We start from the raw sequence: 16323 nt of genomic DNA, 5'->3' as shown, positions 1-16323 counted from the left end.
AGGCCAAGGGATGATGAATGGATAATCTAATACCTGTAACATTATTCTGAAATATCTCATAAGTAACACAAAGTATTTAGGACTACATCAAACACAACAAAACATAATAGAAAAAAACCCACAGGGAGAAGCTCTATCACTGTCTAGGGCAGAACCATGAGCTTCTCTCTGTACCTCAGTTTCCATAGCTGTAAGTTAAAAGGTAATATGAGATAATCTGAGATATCTCTCTAAAAAACAAAACAAAACCATATATTCTGTAAACAGTTATCTAAAACCTCAAACCAGAAACTAATTAGTAATGACTGCATAGAAATAGTCTGTAATTGTTGGTTCTGTTTGCTTTTGAAGACAAGAAAAGTATTAAAAAACAAAATACAATTAACCCATCTACTATTATGTGAAAATACTTAATCTCACTACAAGTTTACCACTGTAATTAGAGTAGCTATTAAGTCAGTTCTTTAATAATTTAAAAATCATTCAGATGCCAGCTTCTAGAATTAAGTTACTCTTACCAAACCAATTTATTCTTACAAGAATTTGAGCACTGGATAGAATTACATGTTGTATTTTACACAGTTCAAAATTTCAACAACTGACAAGGTCTACATGAGGAATGAATGCTCAGAATCCCAACCTTGTTACTGTTTAAGTTACCTGAAAATATTCAGCTAGCCAACATTTAAATCTAAATTTGTAAAAAATATTTTAATAAGGAAGAAAGCTTTCTATAATCTGCTATACTTACTGTTAATTTACATGCCCCGATATTCCTAAAGACTTTTATGAAAGCTTAGTACTGATCAGAATACCAGTGATACCTTAAGAACAAAATGGTCAAGTACTATTGTTTCTTAAGAAAACAATGTTAGTAAGTATCTACCTGTGTCAGTTACAACAAGTGCAGACCTGCCTGTTTTCATTTTTTTTAACTTTTCCCTTCCTGGAAAGATACCACTACTTTGTCTTTGTAGGGTATTGACAAACTCAGTCAATTCACACTTCCACATTGATATGTGATGCAGTCTTGAGTGGGAGTAGAAGTCTGAAATAAAATTGCAATCTGAAGGTTTGGATGGCACTGAAGGTGCTGCCTTGCTAAGAGCAGGTACTGAAGTGCTTTTTGTGCTTGAAGGCCCCTGAACAGCGGAGTGGTGAGCACCATTTATTTTAGTGTTACTGTGCAAAGATGATAAGGAGAAGGAATGAGTTCTGTGTGGATTCCGCACAGCATCTGTGTTTCTAGTGCTCTGTTGCAACTGATGCAAAATGCAGTCTCTGAAGTCAGTGCTGCTCTTCTCAGCCTGCTCCTCCTCCTGGGCAAAGTCTGGAGAAAGCCTGCTGGCAACACTGTTGCCCATGGGCACCAAGCAATCCTGCATCTGTAAGGCACCATTAGAGCTAGGAGTATGTCCATTAAAAATGGCAGTGCTGTCTCTGTGATGCGGAATTCCGTTTTGTTTCCTTCCTGGAAGGATGTGCTCCAGCTCCGCAAAACTAAAATCATTATTGGCATCTTCTTCATTCCAACTGTTCATTCCATTGACTTTGACTTCATTTTCTGTCTCAATCTTCTTAATTATGTGATTTCTACAGATAGAAAAAAAGATTTAAATTGATATGTGACTTTCAGGCTAAAACAATTTTTAATGTAAACATGGTCTTAGTGATGCACACCTTCAATATTTCTCCCCCTAAAAATTGAAAAATTAAGCCATAAATTTTATATTCTTTCTCTTCCAACTAAGATAATTCTTAGGTAAACCAAAGTAGCAAGGTAACTATGAAAATCCTAGAACATAAAGTCTTTTAAGTTTTGTTCTTTTTTTTTCAAACTTCAAATACTCCCAAAGAAGAAACACAAAAGAATCTCAGGTTGAAGAAAAATAAAAACTATTTTCAATTATTCTTCCCACTAAAATTTAAATGGAACCTGTAATCCCTAAAGACCCACAGTAGCACAGTATCTGGCATTTACTAGGGAGTCAATAAATTATGGGAGTTAACATAAATAACTCCCATAAAAATGGATAAGAAACTTTATCTGAATTAATATTCCTAGTTTTAGTTTTATGTAAGGCATTGTTCAACACATTAAATATGATACTGCTACAATCCTAGGGCCAGTTAGTTTCACTCAGGAAGACTGACAGACTGTATTTACTAATCCCTTAATAGGCCCACTGTCATGAGTAGGTAAAAAGAACTAGGTTAATGTGTATGGGTAATTCAATAAAATGTATACCTAGTAAAATGAGGACATCTGCTTATTAACAAAGGAAATGGCATTTCATTTCTTAAAAAAGCATATTCAGACACCAGGGTGGTCCAAGGCAATCTGACCAAGTTTCTGGAGGACAAGTTTATAAATGTAGGACCTATGACAAATGTTTTGCTAAATTCACATTCTGACTCCTCTACATATTTGCTTGTTAATACTCTATAATAAAGACAAATTTCACTTGCATTCACAAAAATGATCTAAGTAACAAAAACAAAAACCTGAATTACAGAACAGCAATTCATTCTACTTAGAAACACCCACACCATTAACCCAATTACAGTTCAGGCTCCAGAGAAGGTTGCCTGATACATGATACCCAGGCATTTGTGAGGCTGCCACAGTATTACCAAGTTTAATCTAAAGTCTCTCATCCTAATACCAACACAAGAGATTAGCAGTAACAGTATGAATAAACAGAAAAGTCACACATGAGACAGATGCAAAACATTACCACCCATTTCTGGGTTGGCTCTGGCTGAACCATCTCATGATTTATGACAGGCAATTCTGATTAGGTCCAATCTTCACAGATGATCATGCCAGTGAAAAGGGAAAATAGAAGATCAGGGAGCAATTAAAATAAAAGAAGAAGGAAAGAAAACCTCATTTGCTACATGTCTGGCCCTTGAGATAAAGAGAAAGCAAGGGAACAAGAAGTCACATAAAAGAACTTCAAAGAAATTTATAAAACGTATTTACTAAAGAATAAATATTATGGAAAGCAACAAAAGTGAGTTAAGTCAGAAAAGCCTGACATCTAGTTTTCTGTGTGACAAACAATAAGATTCTTCTCATGTGTACTAGCAACATATGCAACAGAATTACAAACACTGGCAAGAAACACATTCCTAATATACATTCTTTCTGTACTACAGTTTTTCAGCCTACACAAATGGATATTCATAAAGTAGCTGTAATGGAAATACATCATTGGGAGACATACATTAATTAGGCAAAAGTGTACATGTATTAAAAAGTACAATCTAATAGGTAAATTCCTGCTAAAACTAACACAAGGGATAATTAAAAATAACAACCACCTAGTTCCTATTTTTGTTACTGTAAGAGAAAAATACGAAGTTGCACATTTGGAAAGATTTTCTGATATTATTTGTTGTGCACCCTGATGGTGCTAAAAAAATTGAAAGGGTTAGGTAATGTGAAAAACATGAATATGCTTATAAGTGAATACAAGATAAAATACAAATGACAACAAAAACTACTGAAGGTAGTGATATCAGATCCTCCCAGCTTAATTGGACTTCTGGTCTTTAAATATATATATATATCCAACTCCCAAAGCAAGCAATTTAATAAATAAGGAGAACACTAGTGATAATAAACCACCTGACATACAAGTTAAGGCAACACACCAATTAATCATGAAACCAATTTACCCAAGATAACTGCAATTAAAGCTTAATCAATATATTTTTTTAAATCTGCCACATGGAATAAAGTCTAGAGTTACCTCTAGCTGTAACACTGAGGGTCACCAACTAAATTTTTACCAATGTAAATATATTTACATATGTAAAACTGCTATGAATTTGGAAATTTTCAAAAATAACCTAGAAATGTTAACACATTTATTATGTATATAGCACACAACAAAAGCATACTGGTGCAATTAGCTTGGTTTTTGAGAAAGCAACATTCTACAGCAAATTACTTATGTGGAAGTAATTTTGGGCAAATCCATGGAAAATTTTACTTCCAGTAATTTAAGATCCATTAGTATAACAGGGGAATCTACACTGATTGGGAAAGCTTCCTTATTTACATTTTATTTAAGAAACTTTCATGATAAAAATAAATTTAATTTTTAAGTTTATTTATTTTTTGGGAGGGCACGTGTAAAAGTGGGGGAGGAGTAGAGAGAAAAGGGGAGAGAGAGAGAATCTCAAGCAGGCTCCACAGTGTCAGCACAGAGCCCAATGTGGGGCTTAAACTCACAAACCATGAGATCATGACCTGAGCCAAAGTTGGATGCTTAACTGAGCCACGTAGACACCCCCAAAATAATTTTTAGGTAAGATACCCACAAACATATTTTAACATGTTTAATATAGATAAATGGCCATGTTTTGTATTTGTTTCTATTTCAGCAAAGCAGGAGCAGTACCCACACCCACTGCTAAAACCCAGCTTTGCAGCATTCCCCAATCTAGAGAAACTTACACCCTGTTGTTCAGCTGTTTGGATACACTGCTTGGACCCGGCACAGGATCCTCAGGTTTGCACACAGGATTAAAGTTGAGACCCTTCTGCATGTTGGACTGCTTGCTGTACAGCTGATAGGGAATGTAGGACAGGAGTCGTCCAGCTTTGATGCTGAAACAAAAAAGTAAAACCAACTTAAGAGTTTAATACTTGAGGAAAAGAAGTTTCATGAAAAATAAATGTTAACAACGGAGTTTTTCACCAACAATGAGCCACCTATTCTCCTAGTTTATTTCTTCTCCCTCTGTTTTAGTGGCCCTAATGCAACATAATCTTACTTAAACACTTAAGAATAAGATATTCCTTTAAAAGTCAATGGCCAACAACATTACATGAGGGGAAAAAGAAATAGAGTAAGATGACAAAACTGCAAGCACGAGTTCGACTAGTCAATACTTTAATCCTCATGACTTTAATATTTTTACCACAACTCCCCCTCAAACAATTCATACAGAATCATCAAGATTTTCTCAAATCTCCTCTAGTAAGCTTTTCCAGAATAACTAAAATGGATGAGAATTCCCAATTTCCACACCATGAGCTCAGGAAGGGGAATAAAAGGTATAAAAATACGTATACAACTTCTTGCCCTCTCTCCTACAGGGTACAGATTGGTTTTTTATTACAGATACTGAAAATAAGCTATTTGTTTTTGAGCTCTTGGAGACCAAGAATGTATTTTCTGATAAAATACTACCTACAAGTCATTGGGGAATCATCTGAAATGTGTCTGTTGGTTTGTTAGTCAAGTAAAAATAATTTTACAAGAACTGTGTAATACTGTGAGAAAAAATGTAAATGACACCATTAAAAAAAAAAAAAAAAAAAAAAAGCCAAATCTATACCAGAAATTAGTCGTATACATTTTCTATAAAGAATAAATTGAGGCAAGATACAAAAACACAAGAGAAATGAAAGAAATCATGAGGTGAAACTGCTGTCAACTTTTATGTAAGTGAACTGAATAAGCACTCTAATCTATACAGTTAATGTAATTAGAAACATTTTAGCCCATGTGAAGTATGGGCTCTTCAGAGTATCGTTTAAGTACGTACGTGGCAGATGTGCTAACGTATTATAGTTTGGGAGCTTAAAAAGAAAGGGCAGAGTTTGACTGGGAGCCAGTTACCCCCAGCAGGAGACCCCAATGAGCTGGCATAAACTGCAACAATCACCACCTCTCACTGCCAGCAGACCCACCTGGGAACCTAACCATAGGAGGCAGGGTCCCCTGCTACAAGAGACTCAACACAAAATGAAGAACAAAAACAAAATCAGCCTTAGTAACTAAGGACAGCATTTTTAAACTGTGCTCCACAGCACTTGTCAGGTTTGAGGAGGCAGTGGGGTGAATCACAGCAGCTTCTCATTAACTATCTTACCCTTCAGATATCCACATTACATTGTCTGAAAAAAAGGATGAGGACAAAAATTTGAAAATCCCTAATTTATACTATATAAAAGTATAAGATTTGCAAGGCAAAGGTTTCAGTAAAATAATCTCATACCTAGAACTTCTTCATTAAAGGACTCCCTTGCCTCTTAGAAGTCGTGGCCTTATATTCATGCCCACATTAACTCAGGTTTAATGGCACATACACAGACACCAGGGAATTCTAATCAAAGCAAAGCAATCACCTCAAACACTTAGAAGTGGTAGTTGCTGTTTAAACTGCTCAAACTGAAAACAGGAAAATTATAGAAAAGAGTATCATTTATCATCCGTTAAATAACTAAAATAATGTTTAAAATTTTAAGTACAATAAAATCTCATAAAAACACTACTGAGAAGAGATGAACAAGACTGGGATTACAGTATGAAAGAAAGAGTACTGTAATTGCGCAAAAGGATTCCATGCTAGTACATGCAGACACTGGGCATTTATTTTATATATTAAGACATATGCCCAGACTGATCCATTTCCACAGGGCCAACTCATCTACATCAAGCTTAATTAAACGGCAAAGAGCAGACCCAATTAGGAGTCAGAAAGATCTGAATTCGGAATCCTGCTGTTCTTGGATATATCTTATTAGCTCTGCCTTCTCATATATAAAATGAAGCAAACAGGCCATATGATAAGGATGTCCAAAGTAACTTCAGTTATTGAAAAACAGATGACTAAGCCTGATTTCAAACCAAAATAAAATCCACTCAGGTGAACTTTAAAACTTGTAACTGCCTTACGTTGCTTTTTTGATTGTATTCTCTCTAGTTATATTCAGGGCAAGAAGGAAGAGTAGGTATTTGAAAAAAAAGCTCTAATGTAAACTCCCATTTTCTAAGCAAATCAAGTTCCACTCAGCAAGTGCCCTTTTCAACCCACTTTCCTACTATCTATGGATCTCCACCATTCCCTCCAAAGTCAAACTAATATCCTCAGATCAAAATTCTAGCCCTAGCACGATGATAGGATTGTCTGCACATGACAACACACAGTACAACTGTGGAATGATACAAACTTTTTTCATATTAAATATATTGTCAAATTGGTTTCCATACAACACCCAGTGCTCATCCCAACAGGTGCCCTCCTCAATGCCCATTACCCACTTTCCCCTCTCCACCAACCCCATCAACCCTCAGTTTGCTCTCAGTATTTAAGAGTCTCTTATGGTTTGCCCCCTTCCCTCTCTGTAACTTTTTTTGTTCCCCCATCCCCTCCCCCATGGTTTTCTGTTAAGTTTCTCAGGATCCACAAATAAGTGAAAACATATGGTATCTGTCTTTCTCTGTATGACTTATTTCACTTAGCATAACACTCTCCAGTTCCATCCACGTTGCTACAAAAGGCCATATTTCATTCTTTCTCATTGCCAAGTAGTATTCCAATGTATATATAAACCACATCTTCTTTATCCATTCGTCAGTTGATGGACACTTAGGCTCTTTCCATAATTTGGCTATTGTTGAAATTGCTGCTATAAACATTGGGGTACATGTGCCCCAGTGCATCAACACTCCTGTATTCCTTGGATAAATTCCTAGCAGTGCTATTGCTGGGTCATAGGGTAGTTCTATTTTTAATTTTTTGAGTAACCTCCACACTGTTTTCCAGAATGGCTGCACCAGTTTGCATTCCCACCGGCAGTGCAAGAGGGTTCCCGTTTCTCCACATCCTCGCCAGCATCTATAGTCTCCTGATTTCTTCATTTTAGCCACTCTGACTGGCATGAGGTGGTGATACAAACTTCTTATACTGAAAACCACACAGCTCCTTTTTTAAGGAGACACATAGCTAAAAGCCACGTTCTTTGATCTGATGTAATGAAGGGTCAGGTCATGAGAAAACAGCAAAAGGCACTGGTGACATATTCCAAGGATAGGCTGTCAACCTAATCCCCCAAGGTTTAAAAAAATTTTAATCTCTAAGATACATATGGTTTTCTGGAAGCCAAATGCACTTTCTAAAAATGCACTTTTGGGGCACTTGGGTGGCTCAGTTGGTTAAGCGTCTGATTCTTGGTTCAGCTCTGGTCATGATCTCACGGTTAGTGGGATCGAGCCCCGCATCAGGCTTCATGCTGACAGCAAACAGCCTGCTTCGGATTCTCTCTCTCCCCTCTCTCTGCCCCTCCCCTGCTCAAGTGCATGCTCTCTCTCTCTCAAAATAAATAAAATTTAAAAACGAGTGAATAAGCAAATAAATAGATATATACTTTTGACATTTTGGAATTTATTTTTTAACAATTGCTGATGTTTACAGAATAAAAATAAAACAACAAAGGAACTTCTATATTTTGCCTCTGACAATGTGCCAGGCATTATGCTAGATAATTGCACAAATTATTTCTAGTTCTCACATAATCATATCATGTCAATATTAGCCTTCTTTTACAAATGAGGATTTTAATATTTTCACTTTTAATTTTCATACATCTATATATACCATTTCAAAATATAAATTCACTTAAGTTATGGCTCATCGCCAAGGTTCAGAGGACATATTTAAACTTAGGAAATTAATACGAATGGCCGCTGATTTAGAACATCAATTCCAAATCAACAACAGAAGAACCATAATGTAACAACTAAAAGATATTAATACCTCAAACTGCTCTTCCTCTTTGTCCTGAGTACTCCAGGTCCACAATACCCTGGTCTTCTCCTTACCTCTTAGCATGTACTTTTAACACAGGATAGAATTTACTCATATACCAAGCATACTGTTTATTATGTTTTCTTCAATAGAACACATAAGCTCCAAGAGGTAGGGATGGGATCTTTGTTTGCTTCATCGATAATTCCCAAATACACAGAGCACCATCTAGCCCATCAGAGATGCACAAGCATTTGCTGAATGAATACCATGCTTAGCCAATCCCTTCCCATCACTGCTTCCTGCTGCTTACCTGAGTCATCTCCCCTAATTCCTCGTAGCTAAGGTTGTTGCAAGAACACTAACATACTAGGCTACCTAAATTATCAATGTGAGGTTAAAGAGTACACTGGTGTTAAGACATTATTTTTCACTCTTAAGAGGCAATGTGTGTTTATAATATAAAGTATTCCAATTTTAAAAACTTATTAATTAAAAATTAAACTTACCTTTCCACAATCCATTCTGGCCGAATTACTTTTTCTCCCTTTAATTCTTTAATTTTGGCATTTGGAAGATTTGTGGCAATAATGTGTGTTGTTTTGGATCTGGAATAATACACATGGTATTGACCTCCATGCAACATCATTAGCTTTCGCAATTCCTCAGCAGAAGGATCTGTAAAATTAGTATTAAAATATGTTAAAGAGTTTTTTATATAAGTACAGCCCTAGCTGAATAATCCCTTAAAAAGCCCAATTTGAGGAACGTATCACTGATTTCTCCTGGGCTGTGTTGTCAGTAAACAAAATTGGGAGGTAAGTCACAAAGTGATAAGGCTATTTGGCTTTAGCACATCCTCTTCCCGGGCTACTGGAGACAGTCCACCAATAAAAAAGCACTTATTGCTAAGATGTGCCCAGAGCAGATAGGGATCTCAAGTAATGAATCTACACTAATAACAGAGCAGATATTTTAAAACTTTTGATCACATTTTGCTACATGACCTTGATATTGGTTATCTTAGGTTTTAAAAAATTAACAAGTATAAAATCATTTATAGATCAGTTTACAGAGACTCCAATTAATCTTACACCTACCTCCTTCAGAATAGTACAATAGTTGGTAAATTACTCATACTTACTATGAGCAGACTTACTATAGGGCTATTAAAAGACTTTACCCCTATGAAGCTTAATAACTTTTATTTATTTAAAGTGTTTTTATTTATTTTTTGAGAGAGAGAGAGAGAGAGAGAGAGAGAGAGCGCGCACGAGCAGGGGAAGGGCAGAGAGAAGGAGAGAGGAAGAAGTCCAAGGAGGCTGGGCACATCAGCAGAACCTGAGGTGGGCCTGATCCCATGAACGATAAACTAAAATCAAGAGTCAGATGCTCAACCAACTGACCCACCAGGAGCCCCAATAACCTTTTTTTATTTAATATAAAAAAGTTAAAATAATATTATTCAGTTTCTTAATATGAACTTTTACCAAAACCAAAAAATAACCAATACAAAAAAAAAAAAATACAAAGAAACTTCATTTTTTTCCATTTTGTTTCAAATTACTGTTTCTTAAACTATAGAAAAATACCTTAAACAAGAATCAGGGTGACCTATGCTTTCCCATAAAAAGTCGAACTCACTAAAGTTATGTTATGACCAGTATTACTAGCATCACATTAAACTAATTATTTTCAATAGCTTGTTTCTTCCACCTATTATCCTAATGAAAGCTCTAATCATACCTTCCTCAAAACAGCTGTATGGGGGAGGGGGTGTGAAGAGTGGGGAAATGTCACTGGAGGCTTATGTATCTACTTGTTATTCAAGCAACAGATTTTCTTAAATTCATATGATACAGATCAAAGTATTTAAATAAATACAATACAGGTCAAAGTATTTAAATAAACACTTTTATTATGATAACTATGTAATTAGGGGAGTTTTAGTCTTTAGAAGAAGAAAAACACTAACAAAGGACATTTAGATATGACAGGTTTTGTCTAGTCTTGGTAAATTCTTATAGTGTAGAATTCCTATGATGCTATTGATTGCACATACTACTACTGTCCAACAGAAATATAATGTGAACCACAAATGCAAGCCACATACATAACTTAATATTTTGGATCTATTAGGTTAAAAATATTACTAAAATTAATTTTACTTTTAGTAAAAAGTCCTCTTTAAGAGGCTTACTAGAAAGTAAGCTTACTTACTAGTAAGTAAGCCTCTTTAAGAGGCTTACTAGAAAATTTTATCGTTTCAACACGTAATCAACATAAAAAAATATAATTTCATATTTTTTTAGACTAAGTGTCTAGCACATATTTACATTTAAAACATATGTCAATTTAGACTAGCCACATTTCAAGTTCTTATTAACAAATGTGGCTAGGGGCTACCCAAATTTAACAGTGCACTAAAGAGAGAAATGAAGCAACTTTTAAATAACATTAATTCAAAATTCATAATAGAAGGTTTATAGGGCTTAAGGATCACAAAAAAATAGAGCATCACAAAAACCTAATGTAAAACAGTGAAAATTAAACAGTCAGAAATCTGCAGTTTACTTACTTTATTTCCCTAAGATTAAAGAATTTGGTTGATATAAAATAATAATAAAAAGTACCAAATTAAAGGCTAGGTACAACGTAACCATATGGACAAATACCAAACCCAATAAAAAGCAAGGTAATGCAAAAAAGTACTTACAAGTTAATCTTGTAAATTAACTTGGTTAATCTAAACCAATTCTAACTGTATTAAATGATTTAAACAGAAAACAGGCTGACAGAACACATTACTTCTGTAAACAGATACTTGTGAAGTATGCCCCCTCTACTACTTGCTCTCTGATATCAAACCACTGCAGAATTTTGAAACTGGAAAACATGGACCTACTGGATAAAGTTGAGGAGGTTCCCTGAAGTCCAATTTTGCAGACTCTTGCATATTTTTCAGTGTGAAGTGGACCATTAAAACCAATCTAGTTAAAAGGTAAGATCCCATGAACTCTGGTGTCAGAATGACCTGGGTTTAATCTTGGCTTTAATATTCTTTAGCTGCATGACTTTGGACAAGGACTTAACTCCTTTAAGCTTTCTCCTCTTTACAAATAAATAAGTCTGGCACATAGAAAGCACTAGGTATAAAAACTGTTATTGTTGGGGCGCCTGGGTGGCGCAGTCGGTTAAGCGTCCGACTTCAGCCAGGTCACGATCTCGCGGTCCGGGAGTTCGAGCCCCGCGTCAGGCTCTGGGCTGATGGCTCAGAGCCTGGAGCCTGTTTCCGATTCTGTGTCTCCCTCTCTCTCTGCCCCTCCCCCCTTCATGCTCTGTCTCTCTCTGTCCCAAAAATAAAAATAAACGTTGAAAAAAAAAAAAAATTAAACAAAAAAAAACAAAAAAAAACTGTTATTGTAAACTATAATGACAGCAGAACTCCTTTCAAGTAATGTATGACTTGAGGATCCTGCCCTAGACCCTACAAAAAAATCATAGAAGACACATATATGCTGACACTCAGTAGCCCTAATATTTTAAACAAACAGAATTGACAATAATGCACTAAGGAAAGCAGCCAGGGACCGTTCCACCAGTCCAAACAGCATGGCATGCATGGTGGCTGCCCTCATTTTCATTGCTTTTTGATATTTTTAAAACCGTATTTCTCTCTGGCTTTGTTTCTTCAGCAGAACATACTCCTACATTAAAAGTTCAAAAGAATATAAACAGCTCTGAAGATTTGCACAATAAATTCATTTTTGTGCTTGACACTCTCTTTAAATTCAGATGTGGGCTAATTAGAGAAAAATGTTTGGGAGACAGTATCCAACCCCATGAAATCTCTAGGACACTTAAGTTTTGTGTAACCCCATTCCTGCAATCTACTACACCAGTTAGTTTTCTTCAGACTACTAATAACAATCTGAAATTACCCTATTTGTTTACCTGATTTCCCCGTGGAGCACAAGCTCCTTGAGGGCAGGAACCTTGTCTGTTTTATTCACTTCCACATGTCTGGCACAAAGCAGGTATCAGGTATTTTTTTTTTTTACACATTTACTGAATAAATTGGCATCTCCCAAGTATCAAAGACTCCTGCCTGGAGTTTTTACCTCAATAGCAAAAATGGAGTGTAAGCAGTATTATCACTTCAATTCTCAAAATACTTATTCAGTAATTCAACAAATTAGGTCATAATAGCACAAGGTCCAAAGCAAGACTGAGCATGTTCAAATCCTAGCTCCATCACCTGCTAAGCTGTGTGAACCTCAAGCAAGTTACTTAACTTCCCAGGGACTTACTTTTCTCAGATGTAAACTGGGAATAATAGTGCCACAGAAAGCTGTTGTGGAATTAAGAGCTAAAAATTATAAACTGCTAAGAAAAATGCCATGCACACAGTAAGAATTATGTGTCAGCTATTATAAGTATTATTACTGTTCCCATCTCTATCCCAAAAGCAGAAAGGAAAAAAACTCTTATGGCTGAGGCCACTCTCTACCTATAAATCACTAATTTTTTTCAATTTGTAATCCCACCTATAAATCCTTCTCTTGTTGCCCACCCTCCAGTACCTTTTCCTTCAAGAAAGACCTTGACATACTGGCAAGAATAAGAAAAGAAAATGAAAAATCAAACCAAACCAAAGTATATTCAGAGAAATTTTATCCCCCAAATCTTTACAACTGATGTTACCCTCTTGAGAATTTCAGAACTAAAAGACCTTTTAGAGATCTAATAACCATTTCATTTTCCACATTGGTCTAAATAAACTTAATCAAGTTAAACCAACTGGACCAATTTAAACAATAAATAAAACTATCCCTCAACCCTCCCTATGCATCTTCATTGAACATTTTATTTTTAAATACATTAGAGTATTAAAAAATAACTTAATCACTAACAAACATCATCACCACAGATTACCAATGATATCTTGGGTGAAGATCCATTAAATAAAAGAGCATGTCTCTGAGGCTCAGCAGCTCCCAAAAATGACTTTACCAAAGGAAGGGGAAAAAAAAAAAAAGCACTGGTTCTAACAAATGATTTAATTAATTACGTATTTATTTGAGTGCATGTGCAAGCAGGAAAGGGGCAGAGAGAGAGAGAGAGAGAGAGAGAAAGAAGGAATTGTAAACAAGTTCCGTGTTGTCAGCACAGATCCTATGTGGGGCTTGATCCCATGAACCATGAGATCATAATCTGAGCCCATATCAAGAGATGTACGCACTACTGACTGATTCACACAGGAACCCGAAAATTTTTTTATAAAGGTACATATGCCAAACAAATTATTTCCCTGAAGATATACTGAATTTTTCAGCAAGCAAATTATTGTTCATCAATGCACCTGAAGTTTCTTATAAATAGCATCAACTTTAGGCAGATTTATAGAAAAACAAAAGATAAGAGAGGGGCACCTGGGTGGCTCACTGGGTTAAGCGTCCGACTTTGGCTCAGGTCAGGTTCTCACAGTTGGTGAGTTTGAGCCCCCTGTCTGGCTCTGTGCTGACAGCTCAGAGCCTGGAGCCTGCTTCAGATTCTCTGTCTCCCTCACTGTGCCCCTCATAGAGAGCTCATGTGCTCTCTCTCTCTCAAAAATATATAAACATTAAAAAATTAAAAAAAAAAAAAGGTAAGAGAGATTAAGGTAACTTTCCAAAGTCACACACAGCTAATGGAATAGCTACAATTCAAGTCCAGGTTTCTGTCTCAAAAACGCATACTTAATCAGCCTTAACATGCTGCTACACTGGATAGAAAGGCCTGGTTTCCAGCTGCAGTGTGACACTTAAAAGTCATGACATATTGGGCAACTGACTCATCCCATTTAGCTTGAGTGTCCTCATTACAAGATGAGAGGCTAGACTAGATGACATTTGATTCCTTACAAAGCTACTGTATAACTGTATGTACTAACCATTATCTCCAGCAAACAAGAAAGAAAGCAAAGGAGGGAGGAAGAGAGAATCCATGTGACAGCGCAGAGCCCCATGAGGGCCTTGATCTCACAGATTGTGAGATCATGACCTGAACTGAAACCAAGAGTCAGATGCTTAACTGAAAAAACCCAGGTGCCCCCCAATTTTTTAAAGAGCAAAACCCTATTTCAAACGAACCCTTACAAAAAAACAAAAAAACAAAACCCAAATACCAAACAAATAAGAGTAATATAAGACTTTATTTTTAAAGTTCAATCTATATACTTACTTATACTTACTACTTTGTGCATTCCAGCATAGTAGTATACTTACATACACTTACATATACTTACTATTTTGCATTCCAGCATAGTAGTGAGAAAATCCTGATTCACACACATTAGAACTATTAATATTTTCAACTATTTAAAAGAAGTTATATTCCAAGGTCTATGTAAAAAGTACATAACCTAACAACAAACGGTACAAAACATTTCTAGTAAGTGGTATATTTGAATATTTGTTTTGTGTTTTTAGTGTACTTAAAAATACATACAATTTTAAGACTGTAAAACCTTTCAAGTGTTTTGGAACTGAAGTTAATAACCTATTTAAAACAACTAGCAGTTTTGGGGCGCCTGGGTGGCGCAGTCGGTTGGGCGTCCGACTTCAGCCAGGTCACGATCTCGCGGTCCGGGAGTTCGAGCCCCGCGTCAGGCTCTGGGCTGATGGCTCGGAGCCTGGAGCCTGTTTCTGATTCTGTGTCTCCCTCTCTCTCTGCCCCTCCCCCGTTCATGCTCTGTCTCTCTCTGTCCCAAAAATAAATAAACATTGAAAAAAAAAATTAAAAAAACAAAACAAAACAAAAAAAAAAACAACTAGCAGTTTTAATCAGGCATGCAACAGCACTTATTACTTATTATATCTGGAGACAGGAACCTTATTTAATGAGTGATAGTATCCTCAGTACCCATATTTTCTTTTCTTCTTTTTTTTAATGTTTATTTTTGAAGGTGAGAGAGAGAAAGAGACAGAATGCAAGTGGAAGAGAGGCAGAGAGAAAGGAAAACAGTCCACACAGAGCCCAACGCAGGGCTCGAACCCACGAACTACAAGATCATGACCTCAGCTGAAGTCAGATGCTTAACCGACCTAGCCACCCATGTGCCCCCTCATTTCAAGCATCTCACTTAGAATTTAGTAAGGATTTCACAAATGCTTTTTTTTTTTTTAACACAAGATACTCTATCAGATAAAAATTTCTGTGGGAACAGAGAGCTGACAAACATTTGACTGAGTTGAACCCAGAAAACTACGTAGGATTTTACATTCAGATAAGCTGAGGAAAATTGGTGAGCAAAGTTGTTAAGGAATGGGGGAGAGCTGTGGCCATAGAGTTGAAAGCACACTTTTCAAAGAACTAGGAATAATCTAGTTTGAGAGCAATAGGATGAATTAGCTTAAAGACCACACTGAGAGGACATGGCAGGGTTTGAATTTATGCTCTGTGGAGTCTTCGAGAAAGAACTAGGACCACTGGATGGAAGCTATAGGAATGTATGCACATTTTAACTCACTAAAACGATCATACCTGCTCCAAAATGAACTGGCTTGCACCCCAAGACAGTATACCATCACTGGAGTCACTGCAAGAGGCTGAGTGGTGGCCTTTCTCTAACTCAGCAATACTGAAGACGTAATTCACACACAGAAAATGATTAACTTGAAGACTTAAATTCCCTCCTAATCCCAAGATTCTGAGTCTGTGATCTAAAACAAGGGTCAGCAAACTAAGCCCTTGGGCCAAATCTGGCCCACCTGTTTTTGTAAATAAAGTTTT

At 36.2% G+C, this 16323-nt stretch overlaps 1 protein-coding gene across 7 annotated transcripts in view; it reads right to left on the bottom strand.

The window, feature by feature from the left end:
• The window catches only part of REV1 (REV1 DNA directed polymerase), a 65850-nt gene that overhangs the window by 35565 nt on the left and 13962 nt on the right, over positions 1 to 16323 (bottom strand). For 6 of the 7 annotated variants that reach the window (XR_006703410.1, XM_045445727.1, XM_045445728.1 and 3 more), the window contains 3 exons: positions 9060 to 9228; positions 4469 to 4621; positions 887 to 1593 (listed from right to left, as the gene is read on the bottom strand). Coding sequence is in view for 6 of the 7 variants with exons in the window: in XM_045445727.1 (XP_045301683.1) it covers positions 887 to 1593; positions 4469 to 4621; positions 9060 to 9228 (1029 nt within the window). In the remaining variant the exon portion in view is untranslated. Of the gene's footprint in view, positions 1 to 886; positions 1594 to 4468; positions 4622 to 9059; positions 9229 to 12504; positions 13437 to 16323 lie in introns of those variants that run through there. The other variant, XM_045445731.1, reaches the window with a different exon arrangement.

Source organism: Leopardus geoffroyi, chromosome A3 (genome assembly GCF_018350155.1).
Source record: "Leopardus geoffroyi isolate Oge1 chromosome A3, O.geoffroyi_Oge1_pat1.0, whole genome shotgun sequence".
NCBI lineage: Eukaryota > Metazoa > Chordata > Mammalia > Carnivora > Felidae > Leopardus > Leopardus geoffroyi.
Note: the sequence above shows the minus strand (reverse complement) of the source record. Positions and strands in the feature narration are given on the sequence as shown.